General features: G+C 45.2%; 1 protein-coding gene across 1 annotated transcript in view; it reads left to right on the top strand.

The window, feature by feature from the left end:
- The window catches only part of SPRED2 (sprouty related EVH1 domain containing 2), a 104,312-nt gene extending 78,001 nt beyond the window's left edge, over window positions 1–26,311 (top strand). Inside the window, exons 3-6 of the mRNA XM_016224207.2 lie at window positions 4,327–4,495; window positions 6,665–6,729; window positions 21,095–21,244; window positions 23,294–26,311. Coding sequence (XP_016079693.2) covers window positions 4,327–4,495; window positions 6,665–6,729; window positions 21,095–21,244; window positions 23,294–23,959 — 1,050 coding nt within the window. The 3' untranslated portion in view covers window positions 23,960–26,311. The remainder of the gene's footprint in view (window positions 1–4,326; window positions 4,496–6,664; window positions 6,730–21,094; window positions 21,245–23,293) is intronic.
- The last annotated feature ends 454 nt before the right edge of the window (window positions 26,312–26,765 follow it).

Here is a 26,765-nt window from a genome sequence, read left to right as displayed (position 1 = left end):
TTCACAAGTTGTTATTGGGATGATTTTTTGTAAGTTGGGTACAACCCAGGTTTCCTGGGTAATTAATGTAAATTTAAAATTTCTTAGTTCATACTTATTTGAGATGGATTAGAGGAGTACCCCTGAAACAATTCCTGTGAGACCCACCTTAGTAAGATGAACCACAAAATCTAAAAGGTTCATCGTGCCAGCAGCCCCTGCCCGTGCGCAGGTCCATGAGCTCTTGCATTTGGTGGGAGTCCCAGGTGGCAAAGCTCTTTGAAAGGCAGTATTTGGCAGGATATTGATTGATTTTAAATGTACATACCTTTTTACCTGGCAGTTCTACACCTGAACCCTGACCTATAAAAATAGACTCACATGCAAAGATTTATGGGCAGCAACAGTTTTCAAACATATTTGGTCTCAAGCTCCCTTTACACTGAAAATTTATTGAGGACCCCAAAAAGCTTTTGTCTTTGTGAGTTATAGCTACTAATATTTACCATATTAGGAATTCAAACTGAAAAATTTTGTTAAATCTTAAATAAGTTTTAGCATAAATGACATTCTTTATGAGAAATAACTATTTTCCAGAATAAAAATAGGAGAAGAGTAGTATTGTTTTATGTTTTTGCAAATCTCTTTAATATCAGGCGTAATAGAAAATAGCTGGATTCTGGTGTCTACTCCCTCTTTCAGTCTATTGCAATATGTTGTTTGGTTGAAGTATATGAAGAAAATCTAGCCTCACACAGGTATGTAGGTGGAAAGTGGAGAAGTATTTTAATAGCCTTTTCAGATAATTGTAGATATACTTTTTTGATGCTACACCAGAACTCGGCTTGTAGTAGTTTTATGAATGTAGAATCTGAAGCCATATTGAAGAATTTTTCATACTCTCTTGCGTTAAAATCCACTGGTCTGCCTTTCACTCTGATGGGATCTTTTACTCATTCCTGATTTTGTAACACCATGCATTGGTCATTTGGAAAAGAATGGTTTACTGATTTAAGCAGATCTTCCGAATGTTGATATATTTAACTCAACAGTATCAAAAACTCACATTTCTTAAGATCACCACTAATCTCATTAGAACAGTCTTTAACTATTGGGAAGCTGTCCACAATTCTTTCACTTCAAATTTTTTTATTGGCAACAAATACCTCCAGTTATTTTCCTTGAAATGACAGGCTCACTGTGTTCATAGTGAGAAAATACCTGCCAAATACACAAGTCTCAGTAACCGTAGTTCATCTGTCAGTGGTTCTTTCAAGGAAATCCATGAAAATGAAGGTCGCTCAACTCAGCTGAAATTGCACAAGGACTTTTCCTTGAGGTGACTGTCCTCCCATATGCAGCAGAAGTGAAAAGGCTTCGAGTCCCCTTCCCTTTCCCAGCTGTGCACTCGCAAAGCCGCAGTTTCTGCATGTACTTCAGCCGCAGTAACATTACAGCAGACTGGGCGCAGAGGCAGGCATGAGAATCCAGTTATGTGCGTTTCCACTTCGTCACACGAAAGAAAAGGTGTGTGTTCAAGGGTCAAGCGTTAATCATTTTTAACTGCTTCATCAAGAACAATCCTGGGGGAAACTGGCATTTTTTACTTTAACCCCGCGACAGTGATGAATCCGGTGACTTGAGCACAGTTTGGTGCCCTGCACTACCTTGATTCATGGCACTGTAGTTTTACCCACCATTTCATGGCAACACAATGGGAAGGCAAAAACAAAATCTTATATAAAAATAGTTTTGCCATCCTGGAACCCCCCTGCAAAAGTGGGGACATGGAGCCAGAGGGGCTCCCAAGAGCCCGCAGACCAAACTTTGAGAAATTGTATAAAGATGTTCATTCCAGTGTTGTCTGTAAAAGTGACCAATTAGAAATAACCTAAAAGTCCCCATTAGTATGGAGAATGGCTGAATAGTTCTAACATATCCACACTGAGGGATATTAGCCATGGAAGAGAATACTTTATTTTACCTTCCTATATCTCTTAAGATTTGTTTTTAAGGAAAATAAAAGACAAGTAGCAGAGTAATTTGCAGGTGTGGCCACATTTAAACACACTCACTCACACACACACTTATATACTCAAAGAGGCCACCCAAAGGCTGCTGGGATTGTGTCTATCACACTGACAGTGGGTGACCCCTGAAATGGAGGGACAGGAGAGAGGGAAACAAAGCCTCCATGTATCCATCTAAATTATTTAAAATCTTTTACAGCATGCACTTCTTGTGTAGATTTTTTTAAAAGCCTCCAACAAGAATATATAATCACTTTTTTCTCCCCATACATCTTATTTTAAAAGATATTTTTAAGAGCCTTTCTCGAGTTTTCAGTTAATGCCTAAACTTCACTAGAGGACTTATACCTGTCGGTAAGATTATAGCATCTGAACTTTTTCATTTTTGTCATTAAACTTAGATATGTAATGATGTCATTTTGCTGAGGAGGACATAGAGAGATGGTTTCTGACCCCCAACCCCCCACTTAACTTCGGGGACTGGACTGACTTTTCTAAACATTTATTAAACTTCTGTAAGAAAAGGTACCGTTGTAATAATCTTAAACTTGAAAAATGTCAACCGAAGACTAATTTTTTTTCACCCTAAAAATATGGAGAAACTGAAAATCTTTGTTTTTACAAAAAGTTTATTTTGAGACTTTGAATTGAGACTGTTAAATTCTAAAATAGATAACATTTGTTCTTTAAAGCCTTGGATATTTGGATTTCCCCAGTTTGGAATGGGGCTGGGCTGACATTGAACCACTGTACTATTCTTAGGGGGAAATGGCCATAATAAGCAATTTAATCATAACTAGAACTGTGTGAAGGGACCGTTGTCTTCTTTCAATACAATGTAATAGCGCTAACTGCTTGGGACTGCTACTCGGTGCACCAGTTTCACTGCTGTTCTCATCTGTTTATAAGTTAGGGGACATTTAGTAGGCAGCGCTTGACTTCTGTTTGCTTAGATGTGTCCTTGAAACCTCTACTCATTTAAGGATATTCTCTAATTTTAATTTATACTAATTTAGGCAGGCCTTTACTTTTTCCCTTCACATAGTAAGATTTCATTTTGTTAAATGAAAAGTTAGCACCGGAACAAGATCAGAGCTATGAACACTGAGCAAAATTATTTTGGTGTACATAGGAATAAATACCAATATTTTAGAGATTTTTTGGTGTGAATAAAAAATGGAATTTGCATTCATATGATCGCAATGCTTCTTTTATGCTGTAATATTAAAGTCCAGTATCTTTATCAACAATAGCACTGTGCTGGACAGGGAGTTATTTTATAATACATCTTGATCTTTACAGTCTAATTAGGGAAATAAGACCAAGGCACATGCATGTTGGAGTGTAATGTGAACTCTAGTACTAAACTGTGAAGATGACCAGAATTGGAGTAAATAAGAGTAAAACTTGATGGTGCAAATATACCAGGAAATGAGTGTGACCCTGTTAAGTTTCTCATTATAAGTGTTTTCAGAGCTTGTTCATGTATATGTATGTTCTCATTGATAATGCTGGTGTTCTTCCCATTTTAGAGATAAAAGACCAAGGGTCTGAGACAGTTCACTCAGAGTCTTAGCTAAAGGTAGTTCTGAAACTGGATTGCTAGAAACTTGAAGATTGTTCTAATAGTCCAGATAAAAGGTTAATAGAGACCCAGATCAGGGTGGCAGCAACTGAAATAGATTGATATAAAAGATACTGAAGGAAAAATGAAACAGACTTGGTGATTAATAATACATTGGGTAGAGAGAGCAGAAGAGACAAAGATAACCATGGAGATTTTGAGCCAAAGAGAATGAACAGAGGGGTTGGCATTGCTAGATATGGGGAAGTTGGGAGAGGAAACTAGTGGCAGAAATTTCAGAGCAGATTAAGTTAATTTTCAACATGTTGAATATGAGGTCACTGGGAAACACCCATTAGGACAGAGGAGGAAAGGTTGACAACCATTAATACAAAGGCCCTGACATGGAAGCAGTAAACCTGGAGCAGAGCAGAGCCCCAAGACCTGGGCCTCAGCTTAGTGCCTCCCCCACTGGGGGGTGAGGAAGAGGAATGAGTGAGATGAAGAGCGTAGTTAGGGAGTATCACGGTACTGTGGGATCACCAAAGGCAAGGGGGTGCGGTGGGGTGATTGGTCCACAGAGGAAAGCAGTGGCCTTTCAAATGGAAAGACTCACAGATACATGAAGGCCGGGGGGGGGGGGGGGGTTCATTAGTTGCCATCAGTGATGGACAGCCCCTAGTTAGATTTTTGAAGCCAGACACCAGTATGACTGTTTCACAAGTAACCAGCCTGTATGTTTCAATCCTTCAGGTGGTATTGGAATGCTATGTAAGAAAGGACTTGGTCTACACCAAAGCCAACCCAACCTTTCATCATTGGAAGGTCGACAATAGGAAGTTTGGACTTACTTTCCAAAGTCCTGCCGACGCTCGCGCTTTTGACAGGGGAGTGAGGAAAGCGATCGAAGACCTTATAGAAGGTACTGAGTTTGTCACTGCATTTGTAGTGGGACTGTGTTAATATTCTGAGTTCTTTTTCATTCCAGTTTCCCGCCATCATATATTTGTGGTTTACTTGCAGGAGGGTTGGGGCCAGGTCAGTAGATGCTGAAACTTTAGTAACATCCAAGGAGAACAACTATAAAGGGAGAAAACGGGGAAAGGAGATGGGTTTCAGAGAAAGGAGTGGTCCCAGTTGGACTTGGCTCTGAAAAGACAAGTTCTAGACTTCATATGAATGAGTTTTTGATGGAGTTCACCTTTCCCTGACTATTGAAACAGCTTTGGTCTGATCTGTCTTGGCTCAGAAATGGAGAATGGATTCAAATGGGCCCAGATGGCTCCAGGCCTACCCACTGCCCTCTCGTAATCAGAGCCCAGATGTGCAGCTGCCTCTGAACAGGAAAGGGATCTGTGACTCTTGGAGCCCATTCCATGGTTTAGGCCCTAGTCTGTGGTGAGTGATTAGTAGACATTGTGTTACATTTGATCCTGGCCTGAAAGGCTCTTAGGCCATCAATCCTCACGGGCTTTTTTAGAGTCTACAGATGCGAACACACAAATTCTCCACTTTAACACATTCAGTTCTCAAATTAGAGGGTTAATGGTGTGACAGTCCCTTGAAGACAGAAATATCAAGCAAAAAGCCAAACTCAGAATTATAAAAATTAAACAAAAATTAATCATAAAAGAATGTGTGTTTCATCTGTTTAAGAAATAAGCGTTCAGAAGTCATCTTCATTGTGGATTTGTGAGAAGAGAGAAAAGTAAATCATCAATGAAAAATCACTTAACATCAGTAGTTCTAGCTAGAACATGAACCTGTTAACTACAACCACATGATAGCCAATAAAAACTAGTGTTCACATCACAGGTCTTACATAAGTAACAAATGTTTAAAATATTAAACGTAGATTTTAAATGTTTAGAGAGAAAATAGCTCCTATATTACTGATAGCAGTTTTCAATATGTCCATATACTTAATTACTAAATCTACAAACAAAACTGATCACTTATAACTTTTTTTCTGTATACACTCTACCTGGCTGTTTTCTATCAAACTTGCCTTAAACATCAATTGACTAGAATAATTCAGATAGTAGAGAAAAATTGTGAAAGAGCAAGAGGGATTGCACAGAGGCTATTATGGGACCTACTTTTCCTCCTGTGATTCCTCATTGGTAATTCAAATATTCCTCTTCCCTTTCTGAGCAAGTCTTTTAATTTCTATTTTATGTAATAGCAAAATATTTTCTAAATGCATATTTTTTAATAACCAAGAAAAGTAGAAGATAGAGAATAAATTTCTCTTTTGGTATATCTGTCACACAAATTTAAATTTTTTTCTTTTGGCCATTAACTGTCCATTGTTGATCCACCATTACTGGGTACTGTTAACAGCTGAGAGGGGGGAGTTTCCACTGGTTTACATACCAGAATAAAGAAAGAGATGAAAAGGTAAATAAATTGAACCCTCATTCCATGATGGAATAACCCAGGTTTTCTAACCTGAGCCTAAATTTTGGCCTGCAGAAACAGAAAGCTCACTGATGCCCTCGTATTGGAAGAGAAAATGTCCTTGCCCTGGTATCTATCAGCTTAGAAGGTGGCTCCCACCGTCTGGGTTTTAGAGTACAGTGCCTGAATTTCAGAACAGGAGGTGACCATGCAAGCTGTTTTGTCAGATGCCCTCTTTGGTAGGTGAAAAAACCAGAAAGCTAAGTCCAGTTTACACAGTGAGACCGTGGCCGACCTAACCTGGGGGTTCTCCGTCCAGTGCTTTTCCCACTATACATCTTTGGGACCTGAGGGATCACTGGCGGAGGCTGGTCTTGACCTTGCACCTCAGTACTGGGCAGGCTCTCCCTGCCCCTCCTCCAGATTGCCTTTCTGCATGTTCTCTAGTGGCCAGTCCAGAAGTTTGAGGAGTTAATTAGGAACAACAGTCTGCCAAGTTCATTTAGGAAGCATCCTGACAAGAGTCAATTAAAGAGTAAATTAAAAGCATTAATTCCCCAAGTAACATTTCTGCTAGTGATCCACATGCGGAAGGAATGGGATGTGGTTTTATCAAAATATACCTTTTAAGTGACTGGATTGGACTTATCCTCTTTGAAAACACTTCTTATTACATATCTTGTCTTTTTAGGCTCAACCACGTCATCTTCCACCATCCACAATGAAGCTGAGCTTGGTGATGACGACGTTTTTACAGTAAGTTCCCTATGTCTTTTGCTTTCCAGGTTAGTGGTAACTAATCAGGAGAGGTTCTGTTTAAGGGCGTGAGAGACACTTTGCAATTTGGCATGTGCTGTTGCTGTTGGATCTGTCTTGTCACGATTTTTCCTGCGCTGGGTTTGCCTTTGTTGTTCATGTTGCAGTGGTAACATCACCACATGACATGACAGTGTCAACTCTCCCGGGCCTGTCCCGGGTTCTCGTGCAGTCTTCCCTCAGGTTTATGGTGAGCAACCATCTTGTTTGCCTGGGACTCTCCTAGTGTTAGTGCTGAAAGTCCCTAGTTCTGCAAAACACCTCAACCCCAGGCAAACCGGGACAACTGCTCACCCTACTCATAGTTGAACGCAGCTGCCTCGCTGGCAGCGAGGGGGAAAGCCAGAAGCAGCCTCGCTCATGAGTAATTAAACATCCGATAAGAAAGGCCTGGAGGCTGAGTTCAGGTTGGGCCCAAGTGTGCTAAGGCAGGAAAGGGCTTGGCTATTTTGACACAGCTTGAGATAATGGGATATAATGAGACAAAATGATTTCTCAGCTTGTTGCTTCATCTAAGTCCTGGGCTTCTAGAAGTTAATTAACAGATAGTTCATTGCATGCCCGCTGTGCGCTTGGTGCAGGGAGGAGCTGGAGGGCAGCATTTTCAAACTCTTGGCCTTGATCTACTGTACGAAATAAGTTTACGTTATAATGTAGGACACCACACACATCCAGAGACACCTAAAACCAGACTGTACTTCATGCTCTGCATTATGATTTTTCTCTCCTGTTTCATTTTTTTTTACTTTTGATTATGAAACTTTTTAAGCACATAGGAAAATGTACATAATACAGTGTACACTGTATATTCTACACCTAGATTTAGCAGTTGTAACATTTTGCCCCATTTGTTTTAACTGTGCACGCAAGAGTGTGTGTGTGTGTGCGCGCGCGTTTATAGATGTACACTCAAGCACACACACACACACACACACACGTATATTTTTGCTGATCAGTTGAAAGTCACCTCTAATTACCTCCTAAAAATAAGGTATTTTTCTACATAAGCACACTATTACTACACCTAAGAAAATTAAAATTAATAGGAATCTCTTATCATCTAATAGTTCCCCAGTTGTCCCAAGAATATCTTTTAAAAGCTAGTTTTTTTTTCATATTTTAAAATATTGGTTGCAACCCTTTCAGCTTGCTTTTCAATAGACTTACCATGCAGCTAATGATTTGAAAAGCACTGCTTTGGGGATACAGAGGTGTGTAAACCATGGCTCCAGCCCTCATGCAGGTAACAGGATAGTTTGGAGAGATGAGATTGCCCGTGAAAGGCTTAGAGACTGGCACAGGCTATGGAGTGCTTTGAACCAGAGTACTTTACGGTGAGAGGCGGGGGTGTCAGAGAAGACCACTAGGGGGTGAGGCTGGACTGGACCTCGGTGGCATTTGACAGCTTTCGGGAAGTGGCTTCAGGGCTGGGAACCACGGCAGAGGCGGCGGATGCAGGGATGTGTGTGGTGAGTGGCCTGAGTGCTATGGATCCCTGCCTGACGTGAGCAGAGCGTGCGTGGGGGTTTCAGGAAATGAACTCAGTTGTCCCTCCATGGAGCGGCTGGTGTGATGTGGCTCTGAACAGGCTTCCCATAGTGCTCCGAGCAGATCTCAACAGTTGGCATGTTGCTTACATCTGTTCCTTTGTCACGTTTGGAGAGAAAAACAACAGCAGGCGGGTTAAAAGGTGGCTTCCTGTGCTCCAGAGCAAAACTGTCATTCGCAGCTGCTTCCCAGCTACCTGCCAGAAGTGATTTATAGAATCGGGAGAAGACAAGAGGGAGAGGGTTGATGGAAGCCAGCATCCCTCCTGGTTTTGTCCTTTAATCCACAGGGGATCAGCATGTTGCTCTAAGGTAACGCCAAATGCCTGGAAGGAAGTGTAGAAACTGCCCTGCTGCTCCAGACACTTGGAACTCACTGGAGAAGGGGTACCACCTAATTGTATTCCGTGTAGCACTGGTGTATATGACCAGTTGCCTTCCTTCCATTTGTTTACAAACAAGGGACTATTGATAATAGTACCTCCCTTCCCAAGATAGCCCCAGTCATTAGGCCATTGACTGTTAGGAACACATCCTGTGCAATGATGGGAGGGTCACCAAGGGCTTATGCACCTGGTTTCCCATTTGTCCACGAGCTCCCTGTAATTAGACTTTCTGTCCTAAGACAGTAAATGAGATGTCTGAGAGCTGGAGCCAGGAAAAGAACAGCTGTGGTAACTCCTGCATCGTCCATAGCTTCCCGGTTTGGTGCATTCTAAAACTCATATTGGGCCCTGGCCAGTTTGGCTCAGTTGGTTGGGTGTTGCCCCAGACACCAAGGGGTTGCTGGTTCAATTCTCGGTCAGGGCACATTCCGGGGTTGTGGCTCCCCAGAGAGGGACGTGCAGGAGGTAGCCGATGACATGTTGCTTGCACATCAATGTTTCTCTCTCCCTCCCCCTTCTCTAAAAATCAAATAACAAATCTTTAAAAAAACACAAAACAAAAACTTATTGGTAAGAGACATTTAGAACTTGGAACTTATTTATCACTGAAAGAATGTAAGTGGTAACAAGACTCTCTTACAACTTAGGATGGACCAGAATTATGATAATTTCCTAAGAACAGCATGTGTGAAGGAAAACCTGTGGAAGTGTCCCTGAGGAACCAGGAGTGTATCTTTCATCTCTGCTGGTGGAGCCAGGGGGTTCCCTCTGTTTCAGGGGATTCCTTGGGATTACGAGGAAAGCAGGATGTTGTGGACAGTATTTTGAATGAAGTGGAGGAAGGGGCATCCCAATTCCCTGTGGAGTAGTTGTCTGACTTGGGTGCTCACCAAGCATGGGCTGTTTCTGCTCACACTTCCCAGCCTGATGGTTATGCCCAAAACAGCTTACCCACCTGACTTCACAGGATGATACAATGATGTTGCAATTTCTCAGTTAAATTAGTGCTCTTCTTAGTGTGTGTACACACATGCACACACATGTGCACACTTGCCCGTGCACCTGTTGCCAGTTGCCAATTGCCATTTGCCAATACCGTTGCCTCCACGGTGTTCCCATGGCTCTGCTTTCCATTTCACTGCCACCAGCCTGGCATGTGTCCACATCTTTCCTGCTAGAACCGCCACCAGAGACTCCTGATTAGCAACCATGTTCTGACTTTGAGTTTGGGTGTATATGAATATGTGTCCTCATATTTCTCTCTTGACCAATTACAATTGTTCTCTCTTGTTTAAAGTCTCATAGTACTTTGTTTATTTCTCTTACCACTTGAAAGTCTGCCCCTTTTTTGGCTTTCCTATTTTATTTGCCGAGTTAATGAATCTTCATCCAATTAGAAGCAGGTTATTCATCATTTTAGTCTCTGCAACTCTATAAAGCTTTACTCTATAAATGCCCAATAAATGGGTGGTGATCTGACCCTCAGATACAACAGGTCCTCCAGTAATGTCATTTCGTTCAACGTCGTTTCATTATAATGTTGATGAGATAGTGTAGAAACTTCACTCTTGCAGCTGTTAGTTTAGTCTGTGGTAAAGTGGGCTTTGTTATACATCATTTTGCTTAAAGTTCTAGAACTATCGGCAGCGTTTACGGAAGCTTACTGTATAGTGTGTAAATTCAAGTTTCCGTTTTATTCATTTGCTTTATTGTTGTCTTGGAGAACCATTTAAAAGTGGGTGATTGTGCAGGAATCTCAGTAACTTGGTCATTTTCTAGCTGTTCTGTGCTCAGTCTGTCATGAGAGCTGAGCCCCCAGCTTTGTCACCCACCATAAGCTTTTGGCTCCTGGTGCTCCTTACCTCTCGTCAACTTTCTGCCTGGTAGCACAGCCCTTTCACGGCCCCGCTGCTCAGTGGGGGATCAGGGAAATGTTAGCTTTATAGGAAGATACTTGAGGGTGTGTGAAATAGATCTTCATTTTCCACAGTAAGTAGTCCTTAAATAATATCTAAATCTGCAAGTCAGGAAATAGTATAAACCACATGGGGTTGAAAAAATGGAGACATACAGGAGCCACAAGAGTTGAAAGTGGATTTTCCTCTGCAGAGTGAGAAGCTGAGATGGAGAGAGGCAAGACTGCTATTTGAGATATTAAGTGATATACGTACATGTATTGATTTTAAAAATAAAAAAGAGTATGAGGAGTTTTATCAGAAGGGTGAGAGGTCAAGGGAGAAGGAGGAATTGAGACAGACTCCTTAGTTACAGCAGCTCATCCTGATTCCCCCAGCTGGAGGGTTAGAGATTAAAGAGCCGAGGCAGAGGTTGGTTTCGGTGGCTCTAAGAGCTCCTCTTCCCGCTGTATTTTCTGCCTAGTGTTTTTTAGGAAACAGTGTGTCTACTGTGGAAATAAGGGCGTGTTGGAGATAAGATAAACTGCAGGAGTTACCTGGACATTTATTTGCCTTGCTGGGTGTCTAGAAAGGCTCTAAACAAGCCAACTCCTTAGAATTATAGGTCCTGGATTGGGAAGGGACTTTGAGTTCTTTCAGATGAGTCAGATGGGTGACTTGCCTAAGATCTCACAGCTAGTTCATAGTGGAGGAGCAGGGAACACTAGCTTCTAAACTCCCCTGCTATTTTTCTCTTCCTCTATTGAATAATTATATTTAGGATCTTTCAGCTGTTCTATTTTTTAAACCACCACCAAATATAAGAGTCCTATTTTAGGGTTCTCTTGGACCCAAGTTGGAAAGGGGAGAGGTAAGAGAACAAATATGTGACTTATGCCCATGTGGCCCATTCATGTGATGGACTTGGAGCCGACTCAGCAGTATTACAACCTACTGGTCCCCAAGAGGGCAACTTGGAGCTTGACCTAGCAAGGCCTACCCTACACGTATAGGGTTTGGGTTTGTTTTTTCTCACTCTCTAGGTTTACTACCAGCCCTTCTCAAATAAATTATTCTCAGTTAAGCCCTAGCACCTTAAGGTATCCATCCTCACTCATATAATGAGTTAACTTGTCCTGGGCACCTAGAATGTTGCTAACTGTGTACTGTCCTTTGCAGAATTGAGAAGAGTCATGCAGTCATTTTGTTTGGGTCGAATTCTGTCCTAGAGCCCAGGTGGAAAAGGCTGATATTTGGACTGTGCTTTGGTGTTTCGCTGTCCTTCTTTCTTTTGGTAGGCAGTCCTCCTCTACATAGGAAAAAATGCCATGTCTTCTATAGCATCGTCAGCTTCTAACCATGTTTTGCCCAGACTGGAAAATTTGGTCCTGCCTCGTGCCCTGTGCTTGACCCTCTGACATCCTGTTTATTACAAGCTGCATTCTGTTACTTTCTTGCTGTTCAGAGCAGTTGTCCCGGATAATACCTCAGACCCTGCCCATCTGCCCCAGGTGCTTTCTAAAGTGTGGTTAGAGCAAGTAGTTGAAACCAAAGTACTGAGAAGCAATTTGTTTTATCCCAGATGGACTTTTGAGTATTTGTAAGTGGTCCTTATTTTCATTCTTAAGCAGAAAAAACAAATTCACTGAATTTTGTAATTATCAAAGTTTCACTTATAGAATTGGAAGAGTGCAGAATACCATAAAATTTTCCTTTTCTTAAAGAGTTTTTCCACCTAATCCAACCCCAACAAACATTAAAACTGGAGGCATGTCGACCAGTTTTGTAACAAAATGGGGTTCACTTACTGATTTTCTAAGAGAGTGTTTTTAAGAGCTGAAGTGGTGTGTGACCCCTGAGTATGCAGAGTTTGGAGACGAGGGAGAGGCCTGGATTCTGAACTCGGTTCTGCCATCAGTTAGCTGTAGTCCTTGATCCTTTGAACACCAAGCCTTCTCGGGATGGACGTGTGTCCTTTGAGTCTATTTGCTGGCCCAGGGGAGGAGAGGGAAAGGAACTGTGGTGTGGAGCTGTCCCTGGCACTGCATCCCCACTGTCACATACACAGCACTGGATTTGGTCCTCGAGCCACCCTGTGAGGTACACACTAACACTTCATTTCTGCAGATAAAATCACCCAGGCTCTGCACTAGCCAGTTTGGCTCAGTGGTTAGAGTGGTGCCCAAGGACTGAAGGGTCTTGGATTCAATTCCGATCAAGGGCATGTACCTGGGTTGCAGGTTTGATCCCTGGCCTGGTTGGGGCGGATGCAAGAGGCAACCAATCGATCTCTTCCTAGCCCCCCCCCCTTCTCTTTCTTCCACTTTCTCTGAAAAGCAATGGAAAAAATATCCTCTGGTGAGGGTTAAAAAAAGAAAAAAAATCACCCAGGCTCAGAGAGGTGAAGTGACTTGTGCTTAGTTCCACACTCTGCTCATCCAACAAACCCCAGATCTGCTGGCTGCCTTTCAGAGAAATATAAGGAAAGGAAATATTTATTCAATAAGTTGTAGAAAATTTTACCAATCAAGCCTATCAGAGTCCCCCTTCGTAGCAGAAGAGCCACCTAGATGGTGGACTTTTCAACTAGGGCATTGGCTTAAAACCTTAGCCACCTCTTCAGTGCAGGTACAAGGGTCCCCTGTTCCTCCTGAAAGCCCCGGTCTCCTTTGGAAGATCAGAAATGATCTTCAAGCTGATCAGAAATGTTTCTGTGCTCTCTCCCTTTGGAACTAAGGGATTCGGATAGAGGGCGGGGGGGAAGGATACATAGAGAGAAAATAGGTTGGAAATGTAAATTCTGTGAAGTTTAACTGGTGAAATTGGTCTGCGGTGGTTTAAAAAAGGCAAAAATGTTTGGGAGGGGCTGCCCTATTCTTTGTGGTTGGCACCAGGGAGCGTGTCCCATAACTGCTGCTGGCTGACACCCAGCACTGCATGGGTGGCGGGAGGTCTCAGAACATGGATGGGAGCTGCTTTATCTTCTAAATGAGTTGTCAAGCTCACATTACATAGTAAGAGGAGGATCTTTTTATTCAATAGGTAATACCTTATACAGTGGCTAAATTAAAGCAATTAAATGTCTGAGGCTCAGACAAAAGCTTTGAAATGCGCTCAGTTTCAGGAAGCCCAAAGGCATTTTGCTAACTCTCCCACTTGTGTCTTTCTTCATTTACATGAATATCATCTCATCTTTTTGAGCTGTGAATAGTAGGATACTATTATTTCCATTTTACTAATTCATACAAAGTACATAGTCAGGGTTACCTGAAACCTGGCCTTCCTGCCCCCTACCCTCAGCCCTTCCAATGAAGCTAAGTTGGGTCTTATCAGAGTCCTTTCCTTTCATATCAAAAGTTCTTTCACCTAACTTCAAAACTTAGAAACATGAAATGTTTTTAAACATGTGGGAATTTCCTTTTTATTGTTTTTTCCCCCAAAGAAAGAATGCCCACTTTATCTATTCTCTGGTTCCCAGAGGGGGTGATGCCCTAGAGTCTAGGACAAGGTTATCTCTTTCCCTCCAGCAGCTGCCTCTTAGACCCAAACTGCCTGCTAGCTGGGGCCATAGAAGAGCATGTGGCTGGCCGAGGGTCTGCTCTGCTTGCCGCTTTGAAACAGGACACCTGGAACCAATGCAGGCCCTTAGGACAGGTGAGCCAGAGCTGCCTGTTCCCAAAGACCTGGTGGCAAAATGGGTGACAGCTTCCTGTTTACCATAGGAAAAAGGATTGGCCACAGGCCTGCCAGTCTAGTAGATACTGAGGAGAAGGTGTGCTTTGCTGAAGAGTTAGAAACAACAGCTCATCCAAATCCCCTGAGCCAGGAGCCGTCTGGGGCCCTCAGCCAGCCAGTTTACTGTCTCCTGAGAGGCAGGTTTTATGTGATCGGTCTAGCCTCCCAGTCCAAGGTAGAGAGGAATGGCATATATTTATATTTCTATATACTGTGTGTGTGCATTCTTTAAAACAAAATGAGAAGCCCTTGCAATAGGAAGAATGCATCAGATGCTGAGATCTATTTTGGTGGTGGATTGCAGTAAAAATAATACGAACCGTGGTCATAACTACTAGTAAGCCATCTTAAAAACTTCAAAATAGCAGCATCTACAGACAGCAGAAAGTCTAATCATCTAAGTGAACCCTCTGGGTCTTTTTGGGGGGGGAGTATGGTGATGACTTTTTATTTATTGTTTTTACTGAGGTATAGTTGACATGTATCTCGTGGCTCTTGAATCAACTAAGCATCAGTCTTAGTCAAACCCCTCTGAGCTGTCACATTGTTAGGAGCAGGGCGAAGGATTACACATAAAATTGCTAGCGCTCAGGTAGATCATCTGGTGCAGCCCCTTATTTTACATGAGGAAACTGAGGCCCAGAGAAGTTAAGCAGCTTGTCTAAGGTGAACAGCCTGGCCTGGCATCAGAGTTTTCCATTTCTCTCTATATAGAATTATTTTTGCTTAACATCGCTGTATGCTTCCCGATGCTGTGGTCGAGCTCCTTAAGCAGTTTCTTAGCTTTATTTTCAATGCCTTATTGAAAACGCCTAGGCCGGCTGGCTTCCTGCAGTGGCCACCGAGCAGGCTTAGCTCTGTGCGCTGCGCGCTCTTCCGTTGGCTCGTTGTGCTGGGGACACGGGGCTGATGAAGTAGCTGTACTTGTTTGCTTGCCTCTCTGGAGGTGGGGTTCATTCCATCTGTCTCCATCCCAGAGGGAGGAGAAACCTGACGGTGGCCAGCCTTCGTAGTCTCACCAATGTGCTCAGTAAAATGTCTTACTCGGGGGAGCTGTGGATCATGTGCCCCTTAATAGTTCCAAGTGTCCTTGAAAAAACTGCCCTGGGCACACCTTTTTCTCTATAGCCACTGTCTGCCAGCTACTGCTGCTGCGTTTGTTCTCTACCCCCCACCCCCTTCTGGAAAATCAAAGATTTAGCAGGAAGACCCAGGGGAGCTGAAAGGATGCACATAGTCCTGAAAACACTTGTTTCCCTGTGAAATACAGTCTCACCCACCCAGAATGCCCCCAGAAGCCCTTGGTCTGCAGCCAGGACTCTATCCCAAATGAGTAACTTAATTTAAGCAAATTGCCTCCTCAGCTGGTCTAGCCTCTTGGCTCTTTTCCTCCCTCCTTGAGCGTCCCTTGGTCAAAAGGTCAACCTTCCAAATGAAGGAGGCTCACTCCCAGACCCAGGGCATGTGAACAGATGCACTTGCTTCTTCGAGAACCTCCAGGTAAACTCAAGGGCCCTTTGAAGGTCAGGAGGAATAGTCAACTTCCAAGAGTAAGAAATCCTGTTTTACAAAATATGCCCGTAACATAGGAGGGAGCCATCCCCAGGTTTAACATTAGGCATCGATCTTCTAGTCTCCTTTCTCCGTTCAGACCAATTCCTGCCCACACCTGATGGCACTAACCTTGGGAAAACAGGCGGCCTCCACCCCGTATCTTTTGTCCTTCAGATTTTGATTTATTGGCAAGATATTATGACATTAAAGTCAGTTATTCAGAAGAGAAGTCTATCAACTTGTGAAGCTCTGTGGTTTTCCTCTCATTTGTTAAATTCTGGAGCATTATAGGAGATACCTGAATTCTCAGAGTAAGTACAACTTATGTCTGTAGAGTCCAGGCATTGGAAGCTTGTAGTTTTTAAATAAGTTTACCAGATGTTCACTGATAAATTGAGTCTCTTTTTCTCTTCTGCTGGGCCTTGGTCTGGGTTGTCCACCCATCTAGAATACCCCTTCTCACAGAAGCCACCGGGCCTTGCTCTGTCCATGTTACCTTCTGTGAACCCACATCCCACAAAGCACCCAGCCCAGACCCAAAAACCCTTCAGGAAAGGGATGGGTGGGTCTGGTCAGGCTGTTTGGAGCTCTGTTTTGTGTTTTTAAGGTTGGCAGTGCCCACCTTTTCATCTTAGAACCCTCAACTCTTGCTTCCATCTCCCTTCACTTCCACCTCCCTTTCCTTCCTTTTCTCACCCTCCTGCTCTTTCTCATCAAGGTCTTATCTCAGCTTACTGCCCTGTTAGAGAGTCATATGAACTTGTTAATTACTCAAAACCTGTGAGTTTTTACAGTAATCATTGGAAAATTGAAAATGTAGTCAGAGGTCTACCCTTTAAAAGGGGACCAAACTTAGGTGGTTAAGAAACACAACTCCCCTGTTATAGATATTGCTCCAAAGTATAGAAAAATATGGAAAGCTGCCTAGCTCAGTCTACAAGACTAGCATGGTCCTACCCAAGAAACTGGGTGAGGATAGCTCAGATAGAGAAACAGAAACCAAACTCACTTATGAATCTGGATGCAAAGTTCCTAAGTAAAATATTAACAAATCACATCAAATATTTGTAAAAGCAAATTTAACAAAAGACCAGTAGAGTATATCCCAGGCATGCAAAGATGGTTTATATTGGAAAAGCTGTTTCATTCATACATTAATAAAACAAATTAAAGGTAAAAGATGCCCGGCCGGGCGTGGCTCAGCGGTTGAGCGTCGACCTAGGATCCAGGCGACCGGGGTTCGATTCCCGGTCAGGGCACATGCCCAGGTTGCGGGCTCGATCGATGACTCTCTCATCATTGATGTTTCTCTCTCTCTCTCTCTCCCTCTCCTTTCCTCTCTCTGAAATCAATAAAGATATATTTTAAAAAAAAAAAAAGGTAAAAGATGATGGAAACATCTCAGTATAGAAAAAAACATCTGGAATTAAGCAAGGCAGGCAGATACAGGATTTACAGAATCAGTAACTTTTCTGTGATCAGCAGTTACAGCTTAGAAAATGGAAATGTTGAATCTCATTTCATTCTTGCAATAACCCTGAGGACAATTTTAGCTTCATTTTGCAGATGTGGAAACTAGAGTTAGAGGGTTAACCTGACCAAACGCACACAATTTATAACTAGCAGAGAAGGGTTCAAGTCCAGTCTTCCTGATCGGAGACCTGTTATTTAGCATCGTAATACTCCACTGCATTGCTTTTGTTCGGCCCTGATGGTAAGTTGCAAACTTCTTAATTGGACGTCTTTGTTATCATGGGCACTGACACTGAGTCAGGTTCAGACTCAAGCCCAGAGGCAAGTTTTGGAGAGCATGTGTGCAGGAGGCCTCCCACGCCTCCGCCCAGTGCCCGGCCCGCTGTCCCGCGGACGGCATCGAAGGCTCGCTCTGCCTGCTCTCTCCGGACAGGAAGCTTGTTGCTGAAGCTGCCCCTTTTAGGAGGCTGAGATCCCCAAACACAGGGTAGCTGCAAAAGACCTCTGCTTTTGTTCTTCTTGAGTTCAAACCCACAACAGTTCAGAGACACCCCCGGAGACCAAGGCGAGCTTACAGCGCAGCTGGAGTGTCCGAGTTGAAGGTGGAGCTGTCAGGTTGGTGTCACAAGCTTGTGCACACAACAGATGTTCAAGAACCTCACTTGTGAATGGGTGCGCACACAGCTTAGGTGGCTGCTGCCCTCCGGCTGCGAGTGGAAACCACGAGCAGAGTTAGGTCAGAGGTGCATGTGGTAGGAGGTATTTCCCTCGCTGTTCTTAGAGATGGCCTGATAGGGCATTCCTCTTGTTTGTAGGTCACACCGCTTGCAAGATTTGTCTGATAGTGTAGATCTGAAATGAGCCTCGGCTTCCAGTGGAGCCTCTCTGGCAGGCTCTCCTTTCCAGAGTCCAGACCTACACGGAGCAGTTTGGGGGGGAGGGGGCACAGGAGGCAATGAACTGTGGCGTACCTCGAAGTTTTCTGCACAAATCCGTCACTAGGTTAGGAGACATTGGAAGGCCTTCCTCAGGCTCATAAATACCAGGAAAACTGGGCGTGCCTCATTTCTCAGAATCACCTTTTACACATGGTTAACCTGGACATGGGTGGATGAGGGTAACAGCTGACTAACACAGGTGACCGTGATGTGTTAGCTGGTTTCTGAGAACTAAATGCTGAGCGCATGTTACAGTGTTCAATACGAGGGTAGCTTCTAACCTCAGAGACGTGACTGTCATGGTTGTTGGATAAGAATTGAACCCTTGAGATTTGAGTCATACTGAAGGGCCCTTATCTGCTCATTCAGGAAGCATTTATTGAGGTCTTTGGAAACCTTTGTATTGTGAGATGCCATCCCCTTATCTCCTGGGTTTGTATCATGCAGGGTGCACCTTCTTACGTGGAGTTGTACTTTTTTTTGAGGTTAACACAGTACCCCTCAGAGTAGGCATTGGAATGGGCTCACCTGAGCTTGAGAAGCAGTGTTGTGGGTACTGAAATCCAGGGGCCTGGGTGTCTGGGGCTGCATTTCCTCCCAGCCTTGCAGAGGCTGCTGCCAGCCAGCAGGTCTTTCCTCTCTTGGAGTCTGTTCTCCTGTGTGTGACGTGGAGATATTTTACCTGCAACTGTGTTCACGTGTACCCAGGGCCTGGCACATTGTATTCACTCACACAACATGGGACTATTAACAGTTCTTGGTTTTGTTCTGTCTGATCCACGACAGCCCATGTGTTAAAGTGGGTGAGAACTGGAGGACAAGCAGAGTTTGGAAGAAAGGAAAAAGTTGTGTATCAGCTTGGTCTCTTTCAGTTACTGATACTTAATAGTAATTCTTCCCTATCTGAGTTATGAACCAATTCGGGGGAGGGGGACAGCTAGGAGATACATTATGGTCCTGGCTTACATCTGCGGGAAGTAGACGTCTTAGGACCTGACCCGTCAGGCACGAGGTGCTGGATCTCTGCAGCCTCCCCACAGTCCCAAGAATGGCTGCCAGCACGTGCTGTTTGCCAGTTGGGCGGCTCCCAAGAGGCAGGGGAGGGAGGTAGCAGACTGCACGCCCAGTTTCACTCCACCCGTTGTGAGGGGAGTGAGGGTTATAGAGAGGCCAGGGTGTGATGCAGGTGGAGCTGCTGCCTCGGAGTGAGGAAAAGTGCATCCACGTGGTGAAACCAACACATCCGGCTTAAGTTACCAGAAGTGGGTCAGGATTCAGGCTTGACTGGATCCAGAAGCTCGAATGGTGTCCGTGGGGGGTGACTTCTCTTGACTTTGCTTCACGTCATCTTCAGAAGGTGCTTTCCCTGTGCCCTCACCATGATTCCAGGTGTATGGGACCCTTAGGTCTTAACTTGAGATAAAAATTCAGCATCTTTTCTGGCCTCTCCATCAAAATTCTTCCCCTATTCCCTGAGAGGACCATATCTGGATTAGCCGCTGTGGGTTGAGGAATCAGCCCCTCATCACTTGGACCAAACCAATTAGAAAAATCCAGGAGGCTCGGATCCCTGAAGGGATGCTGCATGTATCCACCAAGTTTTAAAAATTAACAACAGTTTGTTACATAATGGAAATGAGTCTTCTTTTTCCTAAATACCTGGAGTCCCATTTTTCTGAGCATTTGTTACTTTATAAGTCTATTTGTTTAGACTTTGCCTTGCCCCCATAAGGATTTATGATACTAACAAAAGACATATAAAATAAAAAAATAAATGAGCAAATGAGATAAGGGGAATATAAGAGCAACAGCCAAGGAGGAAGGAGTTCCTAGATATTTGTCAGAAATAGGACAACTAAATACAAGAAAACTTTTCGTTTGTTTGGGGGTGGGGAAGGGTCCCCAGCTCTATGGGGTTAAAAGGTGGGTTGGGAGGCCAGCTGCATTTAACAGCCTTTTATGAGCACGTGGCTTTTGGGGAATGGGAGTGGTTATGGAGAGTGGTGATCACCCGGCCCCCTTCATTGAATCTTAGCTGGGAGCATGAAGCACCTAGGTGGTAGGAATATTGGAAGGCAGTTGGCCTCCCTGTGCTCTGGCCACAGTCCATCCCAGTATCTGTTCACCTTCCAAACACACCATCAGTAGGCTCTGGTCTGAACTGTGTGCCTCTGCTGGGAAAACAGCTCCGCACTCACCTCACTGATGGGCCTTCATCCCACTGTGCAATCATTGCCTTGCTTCCAGTTTAAAGTCAACCCCAAAGCTTGCCTCCAACCCAAAGATTTCTTTCTGGAAAGCCAGTACCCATGATACCCCGAGGTCTCCTTATGTCTTGGCTCCTTCTTAGGCCAGGATTAGCCCCGCATATAAATACTGGGGTTTGATTTTTGCATGTTCGCACCTTCCCTGCTTGCCAGAGTACCTCGGAACTAGGGCTACAAATGGGACAACCATACTTGATCAAACTGGGATGCACCCGCGGGAGGCCTGCTGTAGTGAGTCCAACCCCAAAGCCTGGTCGCTGCTCCCACATTTGAGAAAACAAACCCGACTTTCCAGGGTCTGGCGGCTGGGTTTCTCTGCCCATTGAGCTGGCCACATCATGTTTAGACAATCTCCCCCTTCAGGGGTCCTCCCGCCTCCCACAGCCAGGATAAACTCAAGATTTCGGGAAGTCCAGCAAGATTCCACAAGTAGGGGCAGATGGCATGTTAGGGTTTGGTGTGTGGTTTTTCTTTTTTCAAATTAACTCTTGGTTACCTCCCTCTAAACAGACAGCTACAGACAGTTCTTCTAATTCCTCTCAGAAGAGGGAACAACCTACTCGGACAATCTCTTCTCCCACATCCTGTGAGCACCGGAGGATTTATACCCTGGGCCACCTCCACGACCCATACTCCACGGACCACTATCACCTCGAACAGGTGAGCGGCAGTCTCGGTCCTCTGAGGTCATCGCGGTAGACGACTCCCACTCCTGGGATGGCCGCCTTCCTCTCCCCGCGCCCGGGCCTCTTCTGTGCTACTATGTACCACCCCACCCCATATCGAACCCTTACTCAGAGGTTTCTGTGTGCCAGACACCTTGTGCTGTATCTCATTTAATCTTCACAAATTTCCCCACAAGGCTAAGGCTGAGCGAGAGTCCCTGGTGGAACAGATTCAAATGCAAGTCTGTGCTCACCCAGCGAACTGTACTGCCTCCTGACGTGGTGAGAGCCCGGAGCCGCGATCAGGACTGAAGAACGCTGCCCCCCTGGCTCACGCCCTGGCAGCTCGGGCTGCAGGCCCAGGCCTGCTCAGGGAGATGGAGCCTGGAATTCAATAATTCAACAAATATTTACTGAGCGGCTATTTTGCAGAGCAGGTTCCCAAACTGTGGGACATGGACTGGTGCCCGTGTAGGGTGATGTGGCCACCAGTCTGCTTTGAAAAGAGGAAAAAGGAGCACAGTTAACATAAAGCTAGATTTATATGACTCTTTAAAAATGATTTTATTGTATGCTTCCCAATAGTTTGGCATTTAAATCTTTTTTTAAAAATCACATGATGATAGCAATAGAAAAGAACTGACCTTTTGACTCTACTTACTTTACAAAATAAAAAATTAGCAAAGTCTGTGTCAGCTCCCAAGATTTGTTTGAAATCCTACAGGACTGTGATTTTTCCAAAGCCCAGGAAACTCTGATGTCAAGAATCTGAAAGGAATTAGGGCAAAGCGTGTAGACGGGGCCCCTGCTCACGGTCTGGTGGGAAGCAATGGGTAAATCTAACTGCCATGTAAAAATTCTGTAACTGTTATAATGACAATTGCAGTGGGTATCAAGCACATCCTGTGTGGCAGGCTCAGTGCAGACACTGCATAGATCTTTCTCTCCATTCTCATAAAAGTCCTATGCAGTTTGACAGTCAGGGAAACTGAGGCTGAGGTGTAGCAACTTGCTAGTAAATTGCACAGCCCGAATTTGACTCCAGCGGGTTTGCTCAGAACCATGCTCTTTTCCCCTTAAAAAGCCTTCATGCCCAAAGGACTTCTAACGTGGAAAAGCTCCTTCTCTGCCACCACTGAGATGTCCTGTGCAGGGCTGGCTTACTTGCATCTAGGCGGTAGCTGTTGACTCAGCACCTGCCGTCTGGACAGGGCACTGTTGTAAACTGTAGTGGGACTACTTTCTGAGATAACTCTTCACCCTTAGGGGGAATGCAGTTGAGGTTTGAAGGCCAGAGGTTGTGGCTCTGCGTCCCAGCTGCTTAGGCCCAAATTCCAGCTCTGCCACTCATTGCCTGAGATCCTGGCAGGATTCAAACCCAGGCAGCTGGCCTCTGGAGCTGCACTCCTACCCTTTTCCTATCTGAGCATCTTATCTTCCCAACCAGATTACAAGGTTCTTGTGAGCCCCTTTTGCTTTTTAAATATGACTCACAGTGACAAATGCATTTTATATGGTGACCCAGAACACACACAATGTATATACATAGAGAATGAAAAGTACTTACCCTTATAACATGCCGTGTACTCCTGAGGGGGGTAAAAAGCTGGTCTTACAGCAGAGAACATACTGTACAAAACCTGGTAAAACTGATGTAAGCTGTTAGAAATCAGGCTAGCAGTCACCTTCCCCTCGGGGTGGGCGGTGAGGGAAGGGGAGGTGGGGGGGTCCTAGGCCTCTCTCCTCCTGCTCCTTGACCTGGCTGTGGCCAGCTTCCGAAGATTTAAACTATTCTTACAACATGCACACACACTTTCCCAAATACATGGCAATCCTTCAACAAAGGGAGGGGTGAAAGCCGGTCTCGACCCATTCAATTGATTTCCCGACCCAGGAATGGATTGAGACAATTTGAGATACAGCTTTGACCCACAAGGTGTTTCAAGAAATGCCTTTGTCAAGGTGAAAGGTGCACGGTGGGGTGTTCGTGGGGTTTTTTGCCCCTGCTGTAAAACACTGTCTCTCCTCTCCCCTCCCGGGGCAGCCGATGCCAAGGCCCTACCGCCAGGTGAGCTTCCCCGACGACGACGAGGAGATCGTGCGCATCAACCCCCGGGAGAAGATCTGGATGACGGGCTACGAGGACTACCGGCACGCGCCCGTGCGCGGCAAGGCGCTCGACCCCGCCGAGGACGCCGACTCCTACGTGCGCTTCGCCAAGGGCGAGGTGCCCAAGCACGACTACAACTACCCCTACGTGGACTCCTCGGACTTCGGCCTCCGGGAGGACCCCAAAGGGCTCGGGTGCGGCGTGATCAAGACGCAGCCCCTGCGGGGCAAGCCGCGGCCGCGGAAGGAGGACGGCGAGCGCTCGCGGTGCGAGTACTGCAGGGACATGTTCAACCACGAGGAGAACCGGCGGGGCCGCTGCCAGGACGCGCCCGACGCCGTGAGGACTTGCATCCGCCGCGTGAGCTGCATGTGGTGCGCGGACAGCCTGCTCTACCACTGCATGTCGGACCCCGAGGGCGACTACACAGACCCCTGCTCGTGCGACACCAGCGACGAGAAGTTTTGCCTCCGGTGGATGGCCCTCATCGCCCTGTCCTTCCTGGCGCCCTGTATGTGCTGTTACCTGCCGCTCCGCGCCTGCTACCACTGCGGGGTGATGTGCCGGTGCTGCGGCGGGAAGCACAAAGCGGCCGTGTGACCCCGGGCCCCGCCGCGGGACTCCGCGTGGGCTCCAGCGCATTAACCGTCTAATCGAGCGCTTACCCCGTGATCTCCTGCCTTCCTCCCCGCCTCTTCCGGTTCAAAGGCGCCTGCAGTCGGAACTGCTGATTTTTTAGGTGGGTTTTTGTATTTGGTTTTTCCAGGAGCACTGGAGACTCTCTTCCTCTTGGCTCAGCTTGCCTGTGGCTAAGAGCACTTTACCAGTTCCTGCGGACGTGTGATAGCAACATAATGAGACCCAGCCAGGAGTATTTTAACCCGCAGGTAGTTATGTCTAGGAGGTGAGCTAGTTAACTTCTACTACAAACAAGATCGCTTTAACTTTTCTAAAGCCAAATTTCCCACATACGCTGCAGTTTCTATCCTGAGCCCGTCATTTTCTCCCCCCCCCCCCAAATCTGCCAGTTCTGCACGATGCAAAACATTCACCCGTAAAATGACTGAGAATTGAGCCTTAACTTCAGACTAACTTGTGAGATTCAGGAAAATTCCTTAAAACTGCATCGCATCCTCTCGGGCCAGGGCTGGAAAGGGGACTTCAGATTTCTCTGAGCCTCCTCAGTTACCCCTAAGGTAGACCTTTTTAAAATTGCATCACCACCACTTCCAAAAATTTAGCAATATTGGGACAAAATGCTAATAAAATAAGAAATTTTGTTTGTTGTTTTAGAAACCAAATATTCTCTTCAAACACAAACTAGTGATGAAAAACACTAAGGTTCTGGTAAATAAAACTATAGGAGCTCCACCCCCTGCCCCCAGTGGGTACTTTCTATTAACCGGGGGGCAATTTTAAATGTCATAAGTTTGAGGAGTGGTGGGTTGAATTTTGTTCGTGAGTTTGTGTTTTTGTTTTCCATTTCGGACACAATTTCAGGTTACCAAATTCTTCATTTATACTTGGGAAAAAACAAGGCCATATGTAAAAACCCTTCCAATGCCTAAGTGTCTTTCTCCTGCAACTCCAAACCCAGACTTGCCACTTTGGGTGCACAAATGGCCAAGTCAGCAGGCTGGGTCTGCCTGTCGCCTTGCCACGTAAGCGGCTGCGAATTAGCCGGAAGAGTATTTTTCTAATCTGTTGCGAGGAATAGCCAAATCTTAGGGCAGAAAGAAGAGTGAAGCGTGGTTTACCTGTACCTAGCCAAGTACAATCAGAACATCGTGGGGAACATGGGGGACAGGCCTGTCCACACTGGCTGCTCTTCCCGCCATGACCTTCCTGTGGTGGCTGCCAGCTGAGGGCATGGCCTGGTCCCTCTCCCCCTGCTCCCCCCATCCCTTCTCTCTGGCACACAGGACATCAGTCTTCAAGGAAAGGGACTCTTTCCCAGTCGGCCAGTCATACTGGGAGAGTGCTAGCCGTGCTTACCGTCCTGGAATGTTTTCAGCTCACCTGAGAGCCCGTTGCATTTCCTTAGTCAGATCACCGGTGTAAATACCCACTGTGTTTATAAGGTAGCTGGTAGACGTCTTCATTTGTTGGAGTGACTGGTTTGGGGCTGTCAGTCCGGTGATGGAAGACGAGAATCTCTTCCCCACCTGGAGACTATCTAGCAAAGCTCAGCCAGCCTCCAAATGCTGAGAGACCACCTTCCCCAACCCCTGCAAGGTTTTTCCTCAAGGTCTTTCTCAAGGTCTTCTCTCTACAAAGCACAACACTAATGTATGTTTTGTTAGACCTCCGTTCAGGTGCCCCTATTTATTTCAGTAAGAATACACTTTTCCCAGCCGCTTTCTGTTTGTCGGCTCTGTTTAGTTCTTTGGTCCTATCTTCCTTCACCCCCTGTCCTGTTCCACCCCTTTGGAGAGTTACGCTAGCGAGTCTTACTCCACACGTACTTTTTTGGTTTGTGAAGACTGGTTAAGGGCACAAGGACAGCCATGGGGACATTTCTGTAAATACGTCTCTAATTGCCACACTGCAGCTGAACAGTGTGTAGTATTTTTCCCAGTCAGCTTTGCCATACTGACGTCAATCATTTGAGAGAAATTATTCAGATTTTATTTTTGTATCTGTGGTAACAAAACATTAACCAAAAGATTGTCTGTTCAGAAGCTTCCCCCTGACCCACCCTCCCCCCCAAGCTATTTGCTCACATTAACAAATTAAAGTGCCTGAAGCATAATTCATTCTTCACCTGTATACTAAAAACCCTGTTGTATTGATTTTTTTATAATAACCCTTTTTACCTCTGTAAAAAATATATATACAAGTGTATGATGTACATTTTAAGTTCTTAACTTTTTTTTATGGTTTCTAATATGTATGACCAATGTAGCTGTTGCTTTAAAATGTACCATGTAAATATAAACACATCCTACGAGATTGCTGACTTTGGGCTCTTTGTCTGGCCGGAGACTGGGTGGCATCTGAACCTCTGCTGACACGGGAGTTCGCGCGCACAGGATGGGAAGGGGTTCCTCTTGGGGACGGATGCGTGGACACAGGTCTGTTTTTGTGAGGCCCTTCCCGTCTAAGGGTAAGTCATATTCCCAAGGGGAGACTGCAGCTCCTCGGGTTCAGCAGCTTCTCAGGCTCAGCTGCCTCAAGTGAAAGGAATGCTGTATGTCACCACCCGAGCAACACCCCCTCTTCCTAGGCCTGGCTTCCCTCATGCGTGCTCCTCAGAGGGAACAGCTGGACTTCCTCCGAGTTGTTTTCCATCAGTTCCTGCTGAACCGTGTGTGTGTGTGTGTGTGTGTGTGTGTGTGTGTGTAGTTTGCTAGACAGTTTCTACTGAAAACAATTGTTAAAACTGCAAGACCCTTGGTCTCCTCAG

This window comes from Miniopterus natalensis, chromosome 13 (genome assembly GCF_054644295.1).
Source record: "Miniopterus natalensis isolate mMinNat1 chromosome 13, mMinNat1.hap1, whole genome shotgun sequence".
Taxonomy (NCBI): Eukaryota; Metazoa; Chordata; class Mammalia; order Chiroptera; family Miniopteridae; genus Miniopterus; species Miniopterus natalensis.
This window is presented reverse-complemented; position numbering and strand designations above follow the sequence as displayed.